Source organism: Eretmochelys imbricata, chromosome 2 (assembly GCF_965152235.1).
Source record: "Eretmochelys imbricata isolate rEreImb1 chromosome 2, rEreImb1.hap1, whole genome shotgun sequence".
Taxonomy (NCBI): domain Eukaryota; kingdom Metazoa; phylum Chordata; order Testudines; family Cheloniidae; genus Eretmochelys; species Eretmochelys imbricata.
In genome coordinates, this window is record NC_135573.1 from 177,714,762 (window position 1) to 177,740,291 (window position 25,530).

A 25,530-nucleotide genomic window follows, 5' to 3' on the forward strand; every position below is an offset into this window, starting at 1 on the left:
AACACAGTAACTACTGTTAGAGCCAATAGTACCAACTCAGTATGGAAAACTTGTTAGCCAGAGCCCATGAATTTGGAGAATAAATCCTGCCACATGCTGCTCTCCAGGATACTTATTTTTCATACAGAAACTGAGTATGTGACCTTTTGCACAACATATATTCTAGCACATAGCAGCCAGATGTGCAATCACTGGCCTCTGTTCACTCCTATTGGTACTTGACAGGTTAAACAGGGAAGAGAACCAAAAAAGAACATGGTAGAGAACTACAATGGGTAGAACAAGCAGAGAGTAAACTAACAGCCCTGGGACAAATGCAGTTTGGGATCCAAACTGCACAGTAGCTGTGCAACCTACAAGACAGTCTGGCGCTTACTATTTATTGGTATCCATGGACAGGCCCATCAGTTTGGATAGTAGTGCATCTGTTTATGAGTCAGCTCAAGTGCCCAAAGCCACTGAATTACATAGGCAGGCAGTCTTTTGAACCTTGCCATGTACCTGCTCTGACAGTAGTACTAAAGCTTTGTTTCATAGCATCTTAAAGACATTGGGCCAAAAATACCTGATCAGCAGAGGAAAAAAACACACGGCTGCTGTAAGTCTTGAGATGTCAGACAATACACAAGGGTGCAGTCTATGCAAACTTTCATAGATATGAAACAGCAAAAAAGAAAGACTACAATAAAAGTTATTGTAAAAGAGGAATCTGACAGGTGATCAAGACCTTATTTTATGAGCTCACTAAAATATACATAAATGTGTAATTTCCCCATCAGTTTACCTGAAGTCTGCTGTAGCTGCAAAAGATTCCAGCTCTGTGATAGAGAAGACACACAGAAATCCCTCTCCACTTCGGAAGTAGTTGTCTCTAATTGCAGCATAGTCCTCCTGGCCTGCTGTATCTAATATGTCTATTTGGACTTCTTCCCCATCCAGAACTACCTTTTTCCTGTAGCTGTCTGCTTTGGTAGGTTCATAGTCTTCCACAAACTAAAAACAAAGGAACAGTATAGGATAAAGCTATATTAATATTCCCAAATAAGTGTCTAAAATAAACAAACATCTCCATCTGGATTTTTAATGTAAATACTAGATGAAGTAAGTTTTTCTGGGTCAGTAACAACTACATAACTCATTTATTCAGGCCATAAGAGTACCTACATTATGGTCATATGAAAACTTGACAAAATTAAGTCAAGCCCATCTCATGCCAGCAAAATAAGATGCTCTTGTGAGGTGTATGGGCACCAGAGGTTTTCACTTCCTGCTATTACCCAAAAATAAAAATTCACACAATTTAGGGCATCTTGTCTCAGTTTCTGTAGTATTCTAGAGCATCAGCATTACACTTTTGTTGTCTTGGGTAATGTCAGAATGTCAAGCTGATTTTGAATGGAGTTGGAATATTGTTTATTTCTTGCAAGTACTCTAAAGTCACTTAAGGCTATGTCTACACTGTAGACTCCTTATGGTGGCATTTAGAATACATACATTGCAATTCCCTTTAGCACGTATATAAAAAGCAATACAGACCATGAGGCACTCCTTAGGCAAACACATGCCTGAATCTTTGGGGTATGTACCCTACATGGCTTTCTATATGCTCTAGCAGTGCCTCCCCTATCTACAGGGCTATTTTTAGTAGTATCGTTTCCCCCTGCCACCCAAGCCTTTCCCCAACAGTTGTAGCTACACACCGCATTGTGGATGCGGCTGGCTTTTCATTGCTGAGCATAGCTATGCATACCCTACACACTGCCACCAGTAGGGCACTTCTATAGTGCGCCCTAAGACTACTTAGCAAATCCATGGTAGTATTTTGCCTTGACAAGTGGTAAGGGAGAACAGGAATCCTATTTCTAATCTCTTTCAAAGAAGAGGTTGAGGAGCATCCCCTAATAGGGTGCAGATCCCTTCTGAACCAAATCTCCTTGATGAAGGTTGTCTAGAGCCCTGAGCGGATACAAAATCTGCATCCACAGATATCCGCAGATTTGCAGGGTTCTAAGGAGGTCATTAGAACATACAATAGTTGTTTATATAAAGAGTTTGGGAAGGATTACTGAAGACAGGGGAAAAAAGCACACTAACTTAGTTTTTGTGCTGTTGCAGAAGCTAGAGTTACTCATTCAAAAAATGCCTTCAAGTATGATCAAGAACTTGTATGTGCAGAAATTGTTAAAGCTGTAATAGACAAAAGGAACTTAAAGCCTCAGTTTTGGTAATGGGAGAACCAAAGCTTTTTGAAGTTTAAACACTTGAATACAGCTCGAACAACATTAGTGACTGCAAGGCTCAAATATGGTAGGGAATACTACTCCATGAGCTCTAACAGGGCAAATTGACAAGTGATCTGAAAAACTACTGACTTACGCTTTGACTAGATTTATAATCTCAAAATGGGAAGTGAGTTCAAGAAATCCTAAACATTTTTATGTTCAACTTAACGGGTAATTCATAGAATAAAGCTTTCAATTCTTCAAGCTAGTTTATTTGGACTCTTCAAAACTAGTTTTAAATGATCATATCAATAAGCTTAATGCTATTCAACAGCCATTTCATCACTTATTTCTGAAAATGAAGTAGGATGCAAGACATTTTTATTGTAAAGTTAGATTCTTACCTCATCATACATGAACTGCAGTGTTAAAGCAGATTTTCCTACACCACCACTTCCCACCATGATTACTTTGTGTAAAGCCAAAGAATTCTGACCTTTGGGCTTATTTGCAGCCATTTTTGGATTGCAGCTATGTGACAGACGTAAACAGAATCTAGAAGGGGAAATAAAGTACTTCCATTAGTTAATGCTTGTGTACTGTTTAAACAGATTAGTTTCAGGGACATATGTATTCAAGAAACTTGTTTCAGTTGTTATCCTTAGTTTTCTTTTAGTGATTCTAAGGTATGTGCTGCATGTCTATAGGGTTCCTACTATTTTCACAACAATGATGGAGATTATCTGTAAAAAAAAACAAACAACCAACAAGGAAAGCTCTCTCCCATGGAACAGTGCAAACTAGCCAAAAAAGTTAGAGATCAATCACCTGCTGTGGAGTACAGCATGTTTTCTTGAATGCGGTTAAGAGTCACTTGTGTGGTCAAACTAGCAATACTTTTAAGCAAGATTTCTCTGACAAAAACTAACTCAATATCACACAAGAAAACAAGCTGTACTATACCAGCAAAGGAAGGAAGTGAGAACTCCTAGTAAATTAAGAGTGCAGTTAGCGTAGTCTTTGAATGTAAAATGAAAAACCCAGATCTGAACACAAGTTAACCCCTTACCATCAAATGGCATAGTTGTGGCAAAAAGTGGAAGAGCTTAAAGTATATTTTGATTTGGTTCTAAACTAATTTGCAGCCTTATGATGCAAAATGCTATTACTGTGCATTCAAGTACTACATTAGGGTCCAACTGTTTACAGCAAGTAAACTCACGTATTATAGGAAGTCAGCAAAGGGTCATTCAAACTCCAGAAGATCTTTGTGCTCCTTTAGTTCGGTCCCTTCCTGATCGTTTAGGTGAGTGAGTACCATCCTGGCCCCCTGTTCAAGGGGGACTGGACAGTTCCCTTTAGAGTCAGCCAGTGCACTTCTAAAACAAGAGGGGGTCTACTATATAGAAGTGAGGTGTTCCCATCCTTCTAAAATATTAATGTTTTGATTCCCTCACTCTCCTTTGCTCCTTGGATTAAAATACCAAGTTGCAAACTCATCTTCAGATGGTGCAGGCTTGGGGGGGGGCAGCAGCGCCACTAGGACCCAGAGTGTAGAAAATTGTGTCTGCTGCTGGTGCATATGTATTCTCTGCTCTAGATGCAGAGATGGTGGAGTGCTGTGCTAGAAGGGAGGGCACAAGAGACAACAGGCAGGCGAAAAGGTGAGACGGAACAAAGCAGCAGGAGCTGTAGGGAGAGAGGAGGAGGAGCCTCTATGTACCTCTCTAGCATCTCCAGGAGCCTGAACTGATTAACACCAGCTTCTCAGGGAGCTTCCTATTTCCTACCTCTTCCCTGAGCCCACTTGAGGAGAACAGGCAGTCAACTGAAGTAGTAGGAGCCAGTTAGGCCCTTAAGACACTGATATCTTCCCTCACTCAGGCCCTGCCACCAGCCTGCTTATTTGTCCTTCAATTGAGTGTGGAAAGCCACTATAGCTAGCATAGAACAGCTGTCATGAGTGAAAGAAGGAAACACCCCTCTGGGGCAGCATTCAGAAAAAGAAAGCAAAGGAAGCTTTCTTTCTATCTAAGCAGGAAGGAGCTCTCCTGAGATATATAGGCATGTTCCCGGTGAGCCTTCTGGCCCCAGTGAGGATGATATTGGTGAGGAGATGCCTGATCTTCCAGTTAGTCAGAGTGTAGGTGACCTGGCAGCTACTGCAGCATCCATATCTCCATCTCAAATGGATGTAACCATGCACATTCCTGAAGAAAAGCGTAGATCAGAGAAGAGTGGTGGAGGCGCAAGGAACATCTGCTGGTGAGTTTAGTTCCTTAAGTTTAGATGATCCAGAACTATGGACCCACTTGAGCAGTAGCTTGGGGGACTTCCTTGTACTGCATGGGCCACAGCAAATGAAAAACTTCATGTTCCCCAAAGACAATGAAAATAGAAGTTTGCATCCAACACATTACTGGTGTGAAATCCCTAATGGTGACAAAGTAGAGAGGCCATGGCTTATGTACTCAAACACCCAGAATACTGCCCACTGCTTTTGTTGCAAACTCTTACAGTCAAGTGTTCCAGCCACATTGGGTTCTACAGGAACAAAGGCCTAGAAAAAAAATCTGTCTAGAAGTCTGGCATGCCATGAGAAGGCAACAAATCACCAGAGAGCATTCCATAGGTGTAAAGAGCTTGAGATGAGACTAAGGTTAAAGGCCACCATAGATGATCAGCATCAAGAGAAAATTGCATCAGTCTCTCTTTACTGGCAAGATGTTCTGAAAAGGCTCATTGCCATTGTGAGAATGCTTGCCACCCAAAACCATATCAGCTGAATGTCCCAAACAATGGAACTTCCTTAAAATTGTGGAGCTGATGGTTAAGTTTGATGCTGTACTCCAGGAGCATCTAAGAAGAGTCACCACCCAAAAAATGTACACACACCGCTACCTTGGAAAAAATTCCAAATGAGATCACACAGTTACTGGCAACAAGAGTCAAACAGAAGATTGTGGCAAATCTGAAGTCAACAAGATATTACTCTTATTCTTGACTGCACACCTGACATCAGCTATATGGAACAAATGACTATGTTGCGTTTTGTAACAACCTAGTGAAAATGTCCCTGCAATGGTGACTATCAGAGCATTTTCTAGAATTTACTGACACTGATACTACAGGAGCTGATATGACAAATGTGCTTCTTAAAAAGCTGTAAGATACGAAAATGATAGCCGACATGAGAGGTCAGGGCTACGATAATGGTGTCAACATGAGAGGAAAGAACAGAGTAGTGCAGACACAGATCAGAGGGTTAAACCCTTGAGTTTTTTTGTCCCATGCAGTTCTCATTCATTGAACTTGGTGGTCAGTGATGCAGCATCAGCTTCTAATGTGGCTGAATTTTTTTAATTTAATTCAAAGCATGTATTTTTCTCTGCATCAACTCATCGATAGCAAATTTTGAAGCAACATCTGCTAACATCCTTTCTGACACCGAAACCAGATTGCCACATGATGGGAAAGTTGAGTGGAGGCGATAAAGCCTATCAAACACCAAATTGGGAAGATAGATGCCATAGTTACCATTATGGAGGATAATGCTATGACAGGAACTGTTTGTGGGAGAACAGTGGCAGAGGGAAATGGAATCACCAGAAACACATGGAACTTCAAATTTCTGTGTTACTTGATGTTGTGGTATGACATACTGTTTGAAATAAATTTTGTAAGCAAGAGACTCTAAGGTGTTGACCTTGATATATCTGGAGCAATGGAACAACTGGACAAAGCAAAGTCATACCTACAGTCTTACCGGTCAGATGAGGGATTTCAAAACATTCTGAAGAGTGTACAGAAGTTGGCCGAGGAACTTCACACTGAAGCGGTTTTCCCACCCATTCAAGAATATAAGAGTCACCGAAGATGATGACATTTTGATTATGAGGCACAGGATAATCCCATAAGAGACCCAAAACAACAATTCAAAGTTGAATTCTTTAACCAGGTGCTAGATTGTGCAATCCAGACAGTTCAATCCAGACAGTTCAAGAATGTTTCATGCTGCTCAAGGAACACAGCAATATATTTGGGATGTTGTATGATATTCCAAAACTCTTCACTATACCTGAAGACCTACACCAGCAAGGCAGGGCACATGACTACATGCACGATATTGATGTGAGTGATTCAGGTGATCAACTGAAAGCCCTTTCAAGATACATTTCAGCAGGATCAACTCCAAAGGCTGTTCTGGAATATATGTGCACAAAGATGACGACCACCCTCTTTCCAAATGCTTTTGTTGCTCTGTGCATACTTCTAACACTTCCTGTAACTGTTGCCAGTGGAGAATGCAGCTTCTCCAAGCTGAAGTTAATAAAACACATCTACGCTCCACAATGACACAGGAAAGGCTGGTCGGTCTTGCAATGATCTCAGTAGAGCATGAGCTGGCCCAGACTGGGCCTTCAGCAGGAAGCAGTTCAAATCTTTGCAAACAAGAAGGTACGGAAAGCACCACTTTGATTATTCAAACAGATAAAAATGCCAGTGTTTACTATGCAGACAAGAAAAGTTAACTTTCAAATGCCTGAACAGCAAATCTAAGTGTTGCCTTGTTCAAAAATTTTAAGTATTTTAAGTTGTTCGTTCTCCTTTATTGGGGTAGGTAGCAGAGCAGTACCATGGGAGGAGAACAGGAAGAAGGCAGAATTGAGACCTTTCAAAGTTTTGGCCCAAGCAAGGGGGCATCATTTGAGCTCCCCGCCTCAGGTGCCAAAATGTTGTGGGCCAGCCCTGGTAATATCCAACAGCTACAGAGTGACAATATTTCTGTTTTTTACCAAGTCAATTTTGGATGAAGACGTGTATACATTTAAAGCCTGATAAAGTATAAAAGACACTTATGTCAGCATAAACTCTGTCACTCAGGGCTGTGAATAACCCCCCCCCCGCCCCATGCCACAGTTACACCAACGTAAGTGTTTGTGTGCACAGCGCTATGTCAGCAGGAGAATTTCTCCAGTCGACATAGCTTCTGCCATTTGCGGAAGCGGGTTTTTATGCCAATGGGAGAGCTCTCTCCCATAGGCAGAGTCATCACCAGTCAGGGTGCAGCTGTGCTGCTGCAGTGCTGTATGGGTAGACATGGTCTTAGAGCAAATAAGACTGGACACTTCATGCTAATCTTTTTTCTTAAAGATCTTTCCTACAGACACTGGGTGAGTAGTTCAGCTGAATTCAATGGGACTGACATGCACATGTTTCTGCAGGCCATAATTAATGCCAATACCTAGGAATTTCTGATTGACTTGGTTACACTTACATTTTATAGCGCTCTAACTTGCTGGCTCAGAGGTGTGGAGGTGGATTACCAGGAGCGATGGGAGACCTCTCCACCACACTCGCACTTCAAAGCGCTGCCGCAGGAGCGCTCCCACAACAGCGCTTTGAAGTTTCCAGTGTAGCCATGCCCTTAGACTACGGTGTCTTTGAAGACAACTGCAATACTTTAAAGAGACAGTCAACTAGGAAATTCACATTTGTCCAAAAGTGACACCACTTTAAGAGTACTATACCTGGAAGTAAGAGAAATTGTTAGTTTCAAATTACTTTGTGATAGCACTTTGTCTGTAATCATTGTTTCCTCTATAGTCTATTGTTTAAAGGCCATAAGGATTTTTCTGCTTGCATATAAATTTTAAAGTATTTGCAATTAAAAGAGTGTCAGAAGCTTTTTTGGTAGTCAAGTCATTTTCAAAAGCCTTGACAGTGTCCCTAAAAGCATAACAGCTTGAATCAAGGAAATAGGTGCGAACTTAAATCAGATTGGCTAACCAATTAGCACCATGATCTTTGAGTCACCACGTCATCCTAGTTATTGCAGCAGATTTCAAGTACCAGTGAATTGCATTCCTACAAATGGATGAGATGAAGATTAATTTAGATACAAATTTTGCTATATAGAGTTTAAGTCTTATCAGAGATCATTTAAGTTTGTCATATACAATTACAATATAGTATTGTTTGCTATGGGAAGAGTTCCCAGGTCAGTATTCAGTTTTTGTATTAAGGTCTTAATTAAATTAGTAATCCAGAAGACAGCTCAACTAAACTAACATGTCCTGAACACCTAAAAGGACTAAGGGAGGAGTTAAACAGGAAATTAAGAGTCAGCTTTGAAAAATGCAAGCTAGACCGTGGAAACACATTCTGGAACAAACATCCCATGAGACAAAGCTGAAAAGCACCAATATTAGAAGAAACCTGAGAAACCACAGCAAATTATGGAGGTGCCTGGTAGCAGCTCCAAACTTATGACCACATTTGACAGAGGACTAGTGAGGTTTCCTCTAGAAGTAGGTGGCCAACTGGTGTGAAGTTTCACAGTTTTTAATTCCATTTGAATTCATGTAGTTTGGTTTTTTATATATTTAATAGTATATTAATCAGGGCTCTGGCTGAAGTGTTCCCTGGGCAGCCCTACTTTTCACTGACATAGAAAGAAAAGGGTTATCTACATAAGCCATGGTAAAGAGGTCTGTCCCAAGTTGATCTGGTGCAGTGGGTAGTTTTTCAATGTTGGATTCAGGTCACTTTTAGCTATTATCCACGCTAACTGAAGGCTTATACACTGCACACAAGCCTGATTGATGAGGGCTGAGCATACAAAGCCATAATCATTATGAGTTACACTTGATTTCATTCTACAGCAGAGAAGAGTTCATGTGCAGCTCCTGATGGAAAACAGACCTCTGAGGGGGATAATGCAGTTGCTGACTGTGTCCACTTCCCCACCCACTCCATTAATAAAAACCCAGTAAGATTTTTAAAAGCATTTAGATTTGCTACACCGCTCACCCCTACCCCACACCTGATAAGCTTACAAAAGCAACTAAATTAAGGCAAGGACATAGCTTACCAGCACAGCCATACAACGTAGGCTCTGATGCATTGTCTACCTGAGGGAAATCTGCCTTCCCTCACCCTCTTCTGCAGAGCCCTTTACCATATTTTTCTCCCACTGCTAGGTGTGGATCTCTGTAGTAACTGGCTATGGCTATGTTTGGAGAGAAAAAAATCTAGTAAGTGCATATATGCAGGAAAGGTGAAACGTAGTAATACTTATGGTCGTGATGTCTGGTACTGGGAAGGTGCGCGTTTGTGGCTGGAAAAGTAGAACTCAACTGGCTTAACTTAGTTTCCTTTTGTGGAAGTAGGTATCCTGTGTAGCAACCATTACTGCTTCAAAAGTGTTTATTGTAGTACCATGTCACAATGCCCACTGTGTGTAAAGGCACAATGTCATCTCCTTATTCCCTACAGGTTCTCAGATCCTACCTCCTCATTCCGTTCCATGTACCTCAATACCAGGAAAATGACAGGCCAGAGTTCAGAAAACAATGAAAAGGGTATTGTCGAAACCACAGGTTCCCAAACTTGGTTAGCGGCTTGTTCAGGGTAAGTCCCTGGTGGGCCGTGAGACGCTTTGTTTACCTTTATTTAATGGTGTTAAATATATTTAAAAAAAGTGTTTTTAATTTATAAAGGAGGGGTTGCACTCAGGCTTGCTATGTGAAAGGGGTCATCAGTACTGAAGTTTGAGAACCATCGACATATGCCGTAAGTCTTCAGAAAATAACTCTTGGGAGTTATTGGGTAGAAACAAGGGTCTGATGGGGACTATAAAGAGACTATCGGATTACATAGTGTTTAAAGCTTTATTAGAACCTATTCCTATAGTGCTTAAATGCATTAGTTACAGAAAAATTTACAGACTATAAAATGCATATTTGCTTCTTCCTTGATGCATGCCTGACTCTTGCACTGAAATTTTTAAGAGGCACAAGCTCCAAAAAATGCCTCCCAGTTTATCAGAAAAAGTCCTCCCACTCAGCATGGTGTGCTCCAATTTAGGTTCAACAAGTCCATGAGGAGAAAATGTTGGGTTAAGTTAAGCTTTTTTGAAGCATGAAGCACGCTTGTTCGTTTCAGAGTCTTCTCATTTGTAGGAATAAATTCCTTGTATTAGACTAGAGTAAGTAGGACAAAAGTTTCAGAAAGTAACAGCAAAATAGAACTAGCTATAAAACATGGGCATCTGACCCATGGAGATAAATTACAATGCAAACTTACATTCAAGATTTCTGGTAGGATTTTTTTTCACATGACTTGTCAGTTATTTCTTTCCTCTGAGGTCTCTCAATGCCCTATACCTGCTGAGCTTTGTCTTAGTCCTCTCCCTTTTGGAGTATCTTCATAGGAAATTAGGCACACCCATTCCTTACAAGGGCCTCATTCCTTTCTCTACTAGCTGAAAAATGTAAACAAAGGAAACATGACCATGAGCAACCCCTTTGTTCATGGCAGGGATGTCATTTTTTCCTTGGTGGAGTAAGCTCCCCATCTTATTGAAATAAAGAAAATTTCTAGAACAAGTTGAGAACTGTTAGCTAGTTTGGGATAATAAATGTATTCTGGATTCAAGTTTAACAGGAATCACTTTCAAGTTGTTATACTCGTGCATTCTCATGCCTGCACCTCAGAACTCCCCTCCTGTGTGCTTACGAACACAGTAAAACCTCAGTTTGATGTCCCTGTCCTACTTAACCCAATACCTAATCTTATTTTGGCTCCTTGAAAGCTAGTGGGGGGGGAGGGTTAGTAGTACAAAAGCATGGGGTTAGAAATTGAGGTATTCATGTTTGTGACACATGAATACTGATGTCAGATTCTCCAGTGACAGAAGGATTTATATGATCACTGCATAGTTTAGAAGTAGCCAGAAATTATGAAAATTCCTTTGCTGTGACTGTCTGGCAGCAAACCTAGACACAGTTTGCCATCTTCAGACTCTGTAGTTGAGAAAACATGGTTGTGGAAATCTGAACCCTGCAGATAAAGTTCAGGAAATCACAAAGGCAGTTATGGGATCAGTAACTGCAGAATGTTGTGGATGAGAATTACATTTTTAGTACAAGATTTTAATTTTCAGCCACTGTAACACATTCAGGTGGCTTGTAAGTGCATAAAGAGGAATCTCAAATCTTAACACAGTATACTGAAGATACAGAATTTGCTAAATTAACAGGGCTGGCAACCTGAGGATACTTCTAATTTATATGACATTGAGAGAAATGGAAATCATTCAAACATCTAAATTAAAGAAGCTCTTCAGGGAGTTGCCAGTTTGCTTCTCTTATGTCCCAATGAGCTGTAAAGTTTCTGATGTCCTGCTATCCTATTCAGACTAATGATACCACCACAAGTTCCTGGATCATTTTGGGTATCAGAGTTAGAGTGAAAGTTTATAACAGCAAAGGAAAAAAAACTTCATATACACTGACTGCCACAGACTGTATAGGATAGGTTTTCTAACAAAATAAAAAATTTGCTTTGGGATAACACCTAAACATGAAAGTCAAAAATTACCCAGGCCATTTATTCACTGCAGGAGTTAATTACACTGCTACAGAATGCAGTTCTTTAACCAGCTCTGCTTCACAATTACCCGAGTTTCTGGTAAACTGCCTATTGTTGGCCAACCAATGTGAGGTCTTAATTTCATAAAGTTGAGTGTAATGTGTTAGCTTGAATGCTGCATCTAGCCACATGGAACATTTCAGGGAATGTTCTAGGCCTGAACAGGTAGAACCCTATTAGTTTGGTGATAAAGCCAAAAGAGGGTAATTGGGAACATTAAGTCCCTTGAATCTAGTTACAGTCAACAGCTTCAACCACATTGTAATGAGAATGGGGGACACTGAGGTTTTGAGAGATGGGGGAATGAAAGGAGCCTCTGGGAAGTGGTACTGAGGTTTTGAGAGATGGGGAATGGAAGGAGCCTCTGGGAAGTGGCATGAGCTCAGCCTACAGAAGCAACTGATATAAAGGTGCTTTATGACTGGTTTAGCTCATTTCCCTTCCTGCACAGTAGTAAGCTACACTGGTATAGAGTACCTTTATACTGACAACTGTGTCCACTTTGGGCAGTTGTACCAGTATAGTTAAAGCCTACAGAACCCAAGCATTTTTAGACATTCTGATTTAAGCCGCTCAATTTTGACTACTTGGGGTTGATAGCTATACCAACTAGTACTAGTTTAGTTAAACTGGTGAGAATCTGTGTGGAACCTTTTGGTTTAGCTTAATCCTGGTCCTAATTAATTTAAAATAACCCTAAATAAGCCATTTAAACCACAATAAGTATCCACATAGGGATTTGCAGTATTTTCGATTGTCTAAATTCACAGTTTAAAAAGCCGCATCCTTCCATACAGAGAAGGACTATACAAATCCCAGGTGCATAAGGTCATGTGTCTTGTCATCTTATCAAAAGACTTCAAGAGTCATGCTCAGCCCAAGATCATCTGCATCATCCTTCTTTGCGATTTAAATCGGCTTCCAGTGCACAGGATAATCAACGCATGGGTGACAGTTCACGAGCTCCTACAGGTGCCTGCAGCTCTACTGTTCTTTAAAGTTCAGAGCTCAACTCCTCACTATCACTGAGGCATTAACAGAGACAAGGCAAGTGTCCATTCTACCTGGATGTTTCCTAGTAATGCAGCTGGTTGAGTACCTTTAAACGTCAACTCCTTTGGGGAGCCAAGAGTTAGAATTAAGCAGCAACTTCCTAAATGAAAGGAGGTGTATTCTTCCAAGATACTGAACAAAGTCATTGTTAAACTAAGACAGTCTTGGCACACTACAAGAGAAGATTTCTGAGAAATATTTCATTAAGCTACTTCCTCAGTCCCATCTAAAACAGCAGGAAAATTACTGACTGTTCAAACTTTTTCATAGGATGGACATTAAGGTTCTAAAACTGGAGACTTAAGTGTTCAACTTAAGAGTGCAGAAAAGGGTGCAAGTAAGTTGTTAGTTTACTTATAAGCTATTCATGCAAGAGTTAGCAATGCCCCTCTGTTAGTAACTGTTAAAGCTGTGAACAAAACAGGCATTTCCTAGTTAACAATTGCTTCAGATGTTCAAATTTATAGTAATTACAGTAGATATGGTTCCAAGTTCTTCCATTGTTGACAGGCTAACATCATATACTTAACCTTTGCCCTCCCATTGCTTTATGAATTTCCTTGTACATATAACAAGGTGGGTTTTCCGGTCATGTAAAGGATATTTAGGCATCTAGGCCTTTGCAGACCAGGCTTACTATATTTTCTGCATTTGAAGTTTATCCCAAACCACCACCACATCTTGGACTGAAGTTCCAAATTCTGTACCTTTCAGATATTAATAATTTTAAATTTAGCCTGTACATGCTTGTGATTTGATGTCAAGCTTACATCTGATCATTTCAGATTTGTCACCACAGCATCTCAAAAGCTTTAGCAGTTTTTTCCTTATATTTTATCCTACAGTAAATATAAAAAGTATCACCCCAATGGACAGTAAAGCTAATTGTTTTATCACAACCTTGTCAAGGTGCCCCACAAAATGCCAAAAAATATAAGACGGTGATTTCATAGTGGAGCCACGCAGTGATCAGAACAAAACCTAAAGGCATCAAATGTGAAGAGATGGCCTGAGATGACAAGGAACGGGCGCCATATCCTAGGAGTCCTAAAAGTAAAGGATTGGTTACATACAGTGAAACTATAGGAAAACAGTGTAAATTAGCACTAGCTGAATACTCAAGCTGATTTCTAACCAGTTTTCCTAGTACTCCATGGCATATTTGCAAGACTTTGTACAACCAAGTTGGTAAGAACTAAAATGGAAAAGGTCAAACAGGATAGCACTAAGGTTACTTCTAAGAGCAAGCTTACTTTAGCAGCCCAGGCAACTTTAAAAACAAAAAACCAAAAAATCCACAGGTATCTTCAGACATGACAGTTTACATGTTACTAACTTGTGTCTAGATCTGTGTGCACAAAAGATAAGTATACTAATTAAAGAACATTGGCTGTGTCCTAGCTTCCCCCATGTAAATTCATCCTAGGAAGCGGCAGTGCCAAATTCAACATATACTAATTTTCTTAAGGCATTTGAAGATTACTAGTAAAATGGTGGGCAAGTCTATGCTTGTTTTAAGGCCACAAAGATCTACAAATTTACAAGCAAAATCACCTTGGAAAGATCCATCGTGAAGAACTCTAAAAATATGAGAGGCATCATAATGTTCAGAACAGTTCTCTCTACATAAACCATAACCAATTCTTAGACAAGCATGCTCAATATAAAGTAGTTCATATATGTTATGTTGTCACAGATCCACAGGATCTGTGCTATGCCCTACCTTTTAAACAGACCCCTGATCCCACTTCAGCATGCCAGACCCTACTAAGTGTCCCACTATTCCCTAAACAGTAGGCCACATGGCCACACTGCTGCCCCAAGACTGAGCATCTGGGATCCAGCATTCCTCTTTCACACCATGAGCTCTGACTAGTAAGTCCCACAGAAAAACTCGTGTTCAGGGACATTTTGCCCTTTTCAGAGATCAATGCACCTATCTGTCATGACACCAGACAGCCTTTTGAAAACAGATTAGGGTTTTTTGTGCGTTTGTTTTTTAAAGTAAACTGGAACACAGTACTGGGAAGTTTTTAGGTTAGTAGTATAAAGAAGCAAAGGGTAAGACCGAGCCAGGGCTCTCCATGGAACCATTTTAGTTTCCTCTCTGGTTCTGTCCCTGTGTATCTCAGTCCCAGATAAAAGAAAAGGAGTACTTGTGGCACCTTAGAGACTAAAATTTGAGCATAAGCTTTTGTGAGCTACAGCTCACTTCATCGGATGCATTCAGTGGAAAGTCTCCCCACTATATTTTCCACTGAATGCATCCGATGAAGTGAGCTGTAGCTCACCAAAGCTTATGCTCTAATAAATTTGTTAGTCTAAGGTGCCACAAGTACTCCTTTTCTATTCACGAATACAGACTAACACGGCTGCTACTCTGAAACCAGTCCCAGATAAGCGGTCATGTCTGTCAATGTCAGCTCTTAGCCTGTCACTTCTTAGTCCATTGTTCTCTTCCTGCTGACCCATGCTGACTTCACATTGTTTTCTATTTTTAGGTGTCAAATATTCATGGGGTTCATGTCTTTCTAGATCCTCCATTAATATAGGTCAGTGTCAGCCAGTCCTCAATGACTCATTTACACCCCCCCAGACAGTTATGACATAGCCACCTCATGTCTCCTGTTCTGCACTGAAAGAGCAACTTAACCCTTTTGCATCCACTGGGTATCAATCCCTAATCAAGTCACTACCATGCATGAAAACGATAGAAAATTCCCACTTCACATAGGAAGAGTAACAGTGACATGAACACAGCCAGAAGTGTCAGTTCAAGAACAGTTGCATATATACCACCTGTATTTGATGTTTGATCAAGGACAGCACAAAAAGCAGTCTATTTTGTGACTAAACTAGGGCTGTCAAATGATTAAAAAAATTAAGCATGATTAATAAAATTGCAATTAATAGTGCAATCATGCTGTTAAATAGACCACCATTTATTTAAATATTTTTGGGTGTTTTCCACATTTTCAAATAAATTGATTTCAGTTACGCAGAATACAAAGTGTACAGTGCTCACTTTATATTTTTATTACAAATATTTGCACTGTAAAAATGATAAAGCAAATAGTATTTCAATTCACCTCATAAAAGTACTGTAGTGCAATTTCTTTATCATGAAAGTGCAACTTACAAATGTAGTTGTGTTACCTAACTGCACTCAAAAATTAAACAATGTAAAACAAGTCCACTCAGTTCTACTTCTTGTTCAGCCAATTGATGAGAAACAAGTTGGTTTACATTTACAGGAGATAATGCTGCCCACTTAGTTACAATTTCACCTGAAAGTGAAAACAGGTGTTCACATGGCACTATTGTAGTGGCATGACAAGATATTTACATGCCAGATGCACTAAAGATTCATATGCCTCTTTTCAGCCATGTTCCAGAGGACATGCTTCCATGCTGATGACACTTGTTAAAATGTTAATTAACTTCTTGACAATTCTCTCCCAAGGAGTTCAGTATGTTTCCTGCTTTGCTTTACCGCATTTTGCCATATAATTTCATATTATAGCAGCCTCAGGTGATGACCTAGCACATGTTCATTCTAAGAACACTTACATTGCAAATTTGACAAATACAAAGAAGATACCAATGTTAAATTTCTAAAGATCGCTACAGCACTCGACTCAAGATTTAAGAATATGAAGTGCCTTCCAAAAAATCTAAGGGTGTGGTGTGGAGCATGCTTTCAGAAGTCTTAGAAGAGCAGCACTCTGATGCAGAAGCTACAGAACCCAAACCACCAAAAAAGAAACTTGACCTTTTGCTGGTGACATCTGCATCAGATGATGAAAACGACATGCTGCTTTGGATAGTTATCAAGCAGAACCTGTCATCAGCATGGATGCATGTCCTCTGGAATGGTGGTTGGAGCATCAAGGAACAAATGAATCTTTAGCTCATCTGGTATGTAAATGTCTTGTAATGCTGGCTACAACAGTGCCATGCAAAGGCCTGTTCTTGCTTTCAGATGACATTGTAAACAAGAAGCAGGCAGCATTATCTTCTGCAAAAGGTAACCAAATTTGTTTGAGTGATTGGCTGAACAAGAAGTAGATTGGACTTGTAGGCACTAAAGTTTTACTTTTTTTTTTTTTGAAATGCAGGTTTTTGTACATCTACATTTGTAAGTTCAACTTTCATGATAAAGAGATTGTACTACAGTATTTGTATTAGGTGAACTGCAAAAATAATTTACAGTGCAAATATTTTTAATAAAAACATGAAGTGAGCACTGTACACTTTGTATTCTGTATTGTACTTGAAATTGATATAGTTGAAAATGTAGAGAAACATCCCAAAATATTGACTAAATTTCAATTGGTATTCTATTGTTTAACAGCATGATTAATCATGATTGAGTTAATTGCTTGAGTTAACTGCAATCAATCAACAGCCCTAGAACACACACACACACAAATCAACAAACACATGGAAATCTGATCTTGCATTCTGGAATTACAGTCATGTGGCCATGAAGTTAATCCTGCCTAGATGCAGGAGGAAAGACCAAGAAGGGGACCATATAAATACGTGCCTCATGTGTTTTCCTGGAAGAATACTTGAACTAGATCTCAAGACATGTATGTTTGTTGCCCAAGCTTTGCTCCCCACTTATTTGAATGGCAGGAAGAGAGGCATGTGAAAGTATCTGATTACTTTCATAGTGTCATGAAACTACTGTAGTTTTATTCCACATTCCTATACATACAAAAGCTATGTCACATTGACAAACTCCTTCTGAAGACTCCCAGTTGCTTTAACACTATTACTGTTTAGTTTTCCAAAGTAATACTCTGGAACATTAACAGTTAGATACACTAAGAATGTCCCAAAATCAGGAACAATGTGAATTACTGACCACCACAAATATTAATGCCAATATTTGTACTGTGCTTGAATGAAAAAGTTTAACCCCGTCAGGCTGAATTTCACCCTACTAGATAAAATGAAAGTTTGTTTGTAAGTTCTAAGACCATAAAGGACCACTGATCTGCCCAGAATGCCTGTATAACACAGGCCAAATAACGTCTATCAGGTGAAGTTATCCATGACATTTGTACAAGTTCCATCATGTGATAGCTAATCAATCAAGAACTTGTTCTATTCAGGCAAAGGCCAGAACACAGAAATGGAAGTTACACACCTAACAAGTCTACAATATGCCAAAAACCTTGGTGAATTCAGTAGTGTTTAGCCAATCTACAGTACAGTGTTTGGTTCTGGCATTTACAATGGCATTGCTTGGCTATTTTTACATATACACAACATAGCATGTCACAATGAAAACCAATTCTAATGTTATTAGAAGAGAGTGAATAATTTGCTACAACTTCGAGTTATTTTGCTTAGTTAGCAATCCATATAGTATTAGGACAAAACCATCAGAACACATGACCCTCACTTTCAGGATATTTGTACAGACTATGAAATTAAGCATCAGATTAATTAACAGAAATTGTGGCAAGTGACCAATGCTACTGTGGTGGGTCCCATGCTTTTCCTTAGCATGGTGGATCAGGGTGCTGCCCCTTGCCCCTATTCTTGGGCATTGTGGGTTCTGCTTGTGCCCCAGTGGGGGGAGGAAGAAGAGTGGGGAAGGACCTGCCCCCTACTCGGGGTTCCAGCCCCTGCAGCTTTGCAGGCTGCTTACCCTCTTTCTGCTTGGGCAGGGTTTCCCTTCCCCTGGTTAACAGTATTCCTCCAACTCTAGTCAACTCTCCTTCCTCTCCCTTGTCTGACTGAAGCAGGGGGTTTATTAGGTCTTGGGCAGGGCCTTAATTGGCTCCAGGTGCTCTAATTACCCTGTACTAACCTCTCCTTAGTCCACAGAGAATAAGACTCTGATCTTCCTCGGGCTTATATACCTCCCATCGATCACTCTCCTGCTGCCCTCTGGCCCCACTAGATCACAAAATAGAGAGGTCATTTAGTCCAGCCCCCTGCACTGAGAATCAGGTATACTTACAGTCTAATTCAGGGGTGGGCAAACTTTTTGGCCCGAGGGCCACATTGGGGTGCTAAACTGTATGGAGGGCCAGGTAGGGAAGGCTGTGCCTCCCCAAAGAGCCTGGACCCTGCCCCCATCCACCCTCCCCGCTTCCTGCCCCCCTCAGACTCTCCCCCCACCCCTGTGCTCCTTGTCCCCTGACTGCTCCCTCCCAGGGCCTCTGCCCCTAACTCCCCAGCACTCCACCCCCATCTAACCTCCCCCTGCACAGAACCTCTGCCCTATCCAACTGCCCCTGTTCCCCATCCCCTGACCATCCACTCCCAGGACCCCTCACCCCTAATTGGATAGGGTCCCAGGGAGGGCAACCATCCCCAGCCCCCTTACCAGCCCCCAGAACCCTCAGCCCCTTATCTCACTCCACCCCCCCCTTACCATGCTGCTCAGAGCAGCACGTCTGGGAGCTGTGCCGGAGCGAGACATGCTGCTTAGAGCACTGCCCGCACAGTAGCATAGCTGTGGGGCGGGGTGACAGTAGGGAAGGGGCTGGGGGCTAGCCTCCCAGGCCAGGAGCTCAGGGGCTGGGCAGGATGGTCCCATTGGCCGGATGTAGCCTGCGGGCTGTAGTTTGCCCACCTCTGGTCTAACCTGTTCTTAAACACTTTCAGTGATGGGGATTCCACAACTTCTCTTGGAAGTCTGCTACAGTGCATAACTATTCTTAGAGAGTGAGAGTTTTTGCTATTAAGTAAACAATCTCTTGCTGCAGATTTAGCAGATTACTGCTTGTCCTACCTTCAGCAGACATCGAGAACAACTGATTTGTGAATGTAATTCTCAATTTCTCAAGGTTCAGATTAAACACTTTCAAATTAATGGTTTTTGGGTAGATGCCAAATCTATTTCTGTTCACAGCTCCAAATACGATGGGTCTCAATCATAACTGGGTGCTCCTGTAAACAGTACTCCAAAAAGCAAACATCTATTTTAGTGGCTACAGAGATTGATAAAAGGGGCCGGAAACAAGTACTCTTGAAAATGCCAACACTTTTGCATGGAAGGTTGTAGTGCAGGAAATGCTGGCATGTGGGACAGGGCTCCTGTTACCCAATCCATGTTAAGATGATGCCACCAAATTAATGTTCTATGAATGTTATGTTGCGAAGTGTTACAGCTGGCCTACATGTCCGCTAGTTATTGAATGTGTAGAGTACAATATACATGGCATTCATCTTGAATCCAGTGTAGGGTTCTACTGGATTGTGTTTCCAGAGATGGCTAATTTTTTCAGAGCAAATATCCAGCTACAGTAACTGAATTTCACTAGTGAATTCTCACTTGAGAGAACAGGTTACTCTATTAAAGAAAAAAAATCAAAGACTTTACCATCTAATTACAAGCAAAAAAAGAGTGACTACCTCACGATACTAGTGTAAACTCATAGTACTTATTCAGCCTTAACATGTATTTGTTTGGGAACTCTCCCTCTACTATTTTACACAAGTCAGTGGCAAACTGCTTTTCCTGAAATTCTAGATATTGATTTTTTCATTCACGACCAACAGGATTTCATTATGAGGGCTTTACTGAGCGCACAGGTTGCTTCGCATGGGGAGTGTAGACACACCAAGACTTACAATTAACCTTTGAATACTTGGCTCAAGAGCACAAGCAGTCACATAATGTTACAGCATACAACTACGGATGTAAGAGGAAATCAGAACACAGACTATTCTCTCCCCTCCTGAATTTTTAGTGTTTCCCAAAGGGCTAAACTAAAGCCTTTTCAAGCTAGATTTGAAGTTAACCTACAAGTTTCTTGGTAATGAAAATTACCCATCCAAATAGATGTAAAAGCTATGATATATGTCATTGATTCAAATTCTACTGTGAGGCCTAAGCAAGGTTCAAGATAAATTTGGCAGTGATAGGATACCATGTAATAGCTAATTTACTAGCTATGGCCCTAAGACATGCTGGGGGTGGAATCAAAAGTATTAGATCTGAAATCTGTCCTAGAAGGAAGCTGTAGATTAATAGTCCAAGGGTAGTTTATATATTAGTGTCCGGAACACTATATTAGGTGGTTTTGCTCTTTTCCCTGACAGAAATAAAGATAGGAAAGTTGGTTTTCCTCTCAGTACTATAGCAGAGCTTTCCAAATGTAATTGCTTGCATATTACACTAAAGATGAGGGGAGAATTCAATTTAAAAGTCTGACACCATCTTCCTACAGGAATTTTAAAAAGTAAAAGCACTACAATATCTGCATTTAAAGAATCACTTACATTTTAAAGCAAAGAGATCATATTTATTAACTGAAACAGAACCTGAAACCTGCAACACATTATCAATAATTTAAGAATGATCTGCTAGAACTTACAACTTAAACTGTCTAAAGATGTTTTGTCCAATTAAGGTTACTTAAGAACAGGGTGCCAAAGCCTGCAAGATACATTTAGAAGAACAAAAGAACAGCCGTACTGGGTCACATCATTAGTCCAGCTAGCCCAGGGTATCTGACAGTGGACAGATACTTCAGAGGGAATGAACAGAACTGGGCAATTATCAAGTGATCCTTCCCCCTTCATCCTGACCCAGTTTCTGCCAGTCAGAGGCTTAGAGACACCCAAAGCATGGGGTTGCATCCTTGACAAACTTGGCTAATAGCCATTGATGGACCTATCATCCTGAACTTTAACCCAGTAGTACTTTTGGTCTTCACAACATCCCCTGGCAACGAGTTCCACAGGTTGACTGTACACTGTGTGAAGTAGTACTTCCTTTTGTTTTAAACCTGTTACCCAATTAATGTCCGACCCTGTGGTTCTTGTGTACTGTGAAGGGGCAAATAACACTTCCCTATTTACTTTCTCCACACTGTTCATTATTTTATAGATCTCTCTCATATCCACCTTTAGTCATCTCTTTCCTAAGAGAAATGGTGCCAGTCTTTCTAATCTCCCCTGATACGGAAGCTGTTTTGTATCCCTAATAAATTTGTATTGCCCTTCTTAGCACCTTTTCTAGTTCTAATATTTTTCAGATGGGATGACCAGAACTGCCCATAGTTCAAAATGTGGGAATAATATGGATTAATATAGTGGTACTGATATTTTCTGTATTTTCTATCCCTTTCCTAATGGTTCCTAACATTGATCTTTTTTTGACTGCTGCTGCACACTGAGCAGATGTTTTCAGGGAACTATCCATGAGGACTCCAAGATCTCTTGAGTGAGAACAGCTAATTTAGACCCCATCATTTTATATATAAAAAAGTAGATAACTTTCTCCCCACATGCATAACTTAGCACTTAACACTGTCATCTGCTGTTTTGTCACTAGCCACAGGGAGATCCCTTTGTAACTCTTTGCACTCGGTTTTAGATTAACTCTCTAGAGTAAAAAGAAAAAAGGAGTACTTGTGGCACCTTAGAGACTAACAAATTTATTTGAGTATAAGCTTTTGTGAGCTACATCTAGAGTAATTTAGTATTCTCTGCAACTTTGCCACCTCATGATTCACCCCTTTTCCCATATCAGGTCAGGAACCAGTACAGATCCTTGGGGGATCCTGCTATTTACTACTTTCCATTGTGAAGACTGATCATTTAATTCCTGTCTTTTGTTTCCCATCTTAACCAGTTACTGGTCCAGGAGAGGATCTTCCCTCTTATCCATGACTGCCTACTTTGCTTAAGAGCCTTTGATGAGGGACCTTGTTTAAATGGAGCTTTCTGAAAGCCCAAGTACACTATATCAACTGGATCACCCTTGTCCACACACTTGACCCCCCACCCCCACCCCAAATTCTAATGTATTGGTGAAACATTTTCCTTCACAAAAGGTGTGTTGACTCTTCTCCAGCATACATGTAGCTGATGATTGGAAACTATGGAAAAGAACAAAATTAGTCTGGTACTGAAGTTAGGCTTGCAGATCTGCAATTTTTGCCCCTGAACCTTTTATTGAAAAATCAGCACCACATTGGAGAACAACTGATCATCTGGTACAGAGGTGGATTTAAGCGATACAATAGGTACCACAGTTAGTTCTGCAATTTCATATTTGAGTTCCTTCAGAACTCTTGGGTGAATGCAGTCTGCTCTGTGAATTATAGTTTATCATTTTTTTCCAAAACTTCCTCTACTGACCTCAATTTGCAACAGTTCCTCACATCTGTCACCTAAAAAGAATGGCTTGAGTACGGGGGGGATCTCCCCTATATCCTCTGCAGAGGAGACAAAAGCAAGGAAATAATTTGGTTTCTCTGCAATGGCCTCATCTTCCTTGATTGCTTTATTAGCACCTTGATTGTCCAAGGGCTCCACTGCCTGTTTGGCAGACTTCTTACATCTGATGTAAAAAAATGTGTTGTGTCCTTAGCTAGCTGCTCTTCAAATTCTTTCTTGGCCTGCCTTATTACACTTTTACATGACTTTTTCTCACTAGCATATGACTTCCAGTTTTTAAAGGATGCTTTTTTGCCTCTGCCTCTTAATCTGTTTAGCTCTGGCATCATTTATTTGGTCCTTTTTTTTTAAATTTGGGGTATACAATTAGTTTGAGCCTGCAACCCGCTTGGAGAGGAGTGAATTCTTTGAGAAAGGACCACATTTTAAGAGTGAACAAGGTTAAACCAATAGCAGACATGGTACCATAGACTAGCATCTCAAACTTTGCCGTTATAGTTAATACTAGAAAATGCCCCCATTTTGTTCTGCCCAAAAATATAACAATGAGTTAAGCAGCATTAGACACAGACCAAATTAGATTTTTATAAGAGCATTTCTACTCTGAAAATTCCTTAAATGCCACCCTCTTACACAAGTCCGTCCTTTAGTCATCTACTTAACTGAAATGTTTTCACTGTTTTAATCCTGCTACTGCTACATAGCCAACTCTACCAAAATGCAAGCTGAATTCTATTCCTTCTCATGCAACAGATTTACTAGAAGCCCACCATTTACACCTGTACAATCCTCATACTTTTCGTGGGGTTTCAGACACAACATAGGAGCCATACGATCTGCAGAACCTTTTGCATTGGTGCTGGAGGAGAAGGAGTAAACATGACATAAGACAGGTTTTCCATTTCTCAGATCGTAGTAGCCCTTCTCTGTACCTGTTCCAGTTTGAATTCATCCTTCTTAAACATGGGAGACCAGAACAGCACACAGTATTCCAGATGAGGTCTCACCAGTGCATTGTATAATGGTACTAACACCTCATCTCCACTGGAAATACCTCGCCTGATGCATCCCAAGACCGCATTAGCTTTTTTCACAGCCACATCACATTGGCTGCTCATACTCATCCTGTGATCAACCAATATTCTGAGGTAGTTGTCCTCCTCCATTACTTCCAACTGATGTATCCCCAGCTTATAACAAAATTTTATTAATCCTTAAATGCATGACCTTGCACTTTTTACTATTAAATTTCAACCTATTACTCCAGTTTACAAGGTCATCCAGATTTTCCTGTACGATATCCTGGTCCTCCTCTGTATTGGCAATGCCTCCCAGCTTCATATCATTTGCAAACTTTATTAGCACACTCCCAATTTTTGTGCCAAGGTCAGTAATAGAAAGAATAAGATGGGTCCCAAAACTGATCCCTGAGGAACTCCACTGGTAACTTCCCTCCAGCCTGACAGTTAACCTTTCAGTATGACCCATTGTAGTCTCCCCTTTAACCAGTTCCTTATCACGTTTCAATTTTCATATTGATCCCCATCTTTTCCAATTTAACTAATAATTCCCCATGTGGCACCGTATCAAATGCCTTACTGAAATAGAGGTAAATTAGATCCACTGCATTTCCTTTGTCTAAAAAAATCTGTTAACTTCTCAAAGAAGGAGATCAGGTTAGTTTGGAATGATCTACCTTTTGTAAAGCCATGTTGTATTTTGTCCCATTTACCATTGACCTCAATGTCCTTAACTACTTTCGCCTTCAAAATTTTTTCCAAGACCTTGCATACTACAGATGTCAAATGAACAGGCCTTTAGTTATCTGGATCACTTTTTTCCTTTGTTAAAAATAGGAACTATGTTAGCAATTCTCCAGTCATATGGTACAACCCCCGAGTTTACAGATTCATGAAATTGCAAGTCCATTAGCAAGAATTTTTAATGTGCCAGTTCCTTTAATATTCTTGAATGAAGATTACCTGGGCCCCCCGATTTAGTCCCATTAAGCTGTTAGAGTTTGGCTTCTACCTCGGATGTGGTAATATTTACCTTCATATCCTTATTCCCATTCATTATCCTGCAATTATCCCTAAACTCCTCATTAAAGACGGAGGCAAAATATTTGTTTAGATATTGGGCCACGCCTAGATTATCCTTAACATCCACTCCATCCTCCGTGTTTAGTGGTCCCACCTTTGTTTTCTTCTTATTTGACTATAGAACCTTTTACTATTTGTTTTAATTCCCTTTGCAAGGACCAACTCTACATGGTTTTTGGCCTCTCACTTTATCCCTACATTTTCTGACCTCAATAAGGTAGCTTTTCTTGCTGATCCCTCCCATCTTCCACTCCTTGTAAGCTGTCTTTCTTAATTACCTCTGAGATGCTTGCTCATCCAGCTTTGTCTACAACTCCTGCCTGTGAATTTTTCCCCCTTTCTTGGGATGCAGGCTTCTAATAGTTTCTGCAACTTTGACTTGAAGTAATTCCAGGCCTCCTCTGCCTTTAGATCCACAAGTTCTTCAGTCCAATCCACTTCCCTATCTAATTTCCTTCATTTTTTGAAGCTAGTCCTTTTGAAATCAAAAACCCTGGTCACAAATCTGTTTTCGTTTATCCTTCCATTTAGTTTGAACTGAATTACATCAGGATCACTTGAGT

At 40.4% G+C, this 25,530-nt stretch overlaps 1 protein-coding gene and 1 long non-coding RNA gene across 2 annotated transcripts in view; one reads left to right on the top strand and one right to left on the bottom strand.

Moving 5' to 3' along the window:
• Positions 1 to 25,530, top strand: part of LOC144260163 (uncharacterized) — an 83,011-nt gene that overhangs the window by 45,420 nt on the left and 12,061 nt on the right. Inside the window, exon 3 of the long non-coding RNA XR_013345002.1 lies at positions 9,501 to 9,635. This is a non-coding gene — a long non-coding RNA (uncharacterized LOC144260163). The remainder of the gene's footprint in view (positions 1 to 9,500; positions 9,636 to 25,530) is intronic.
• The window catches only part of RALA (RAS like proto-oncogene A), a 50,294-nt gene that overhangs the window by 9,723 nt on the left and 15,041 nt on the right, over positions 1 to 25,530 (bottom strand). The window contains exons 2-3 of the mRNA XM_077811008.1: positions 2,627 to 2,777; positions 785 to 993 (exon numbers count right to left, since the gene is read on the bottom strand). Coding sequence (XP_077667134.1) covers positions 785 to 993; positions 2,627 to 2,740 — 323 coding nt within the window. The 5' untranslated portion in view covers positions 2,741 to 2,777. The remainder of the gene's footprint in view (positions 1 to 784; positions 994 to 2,626; positions 2,778 to 25,530) is intronic.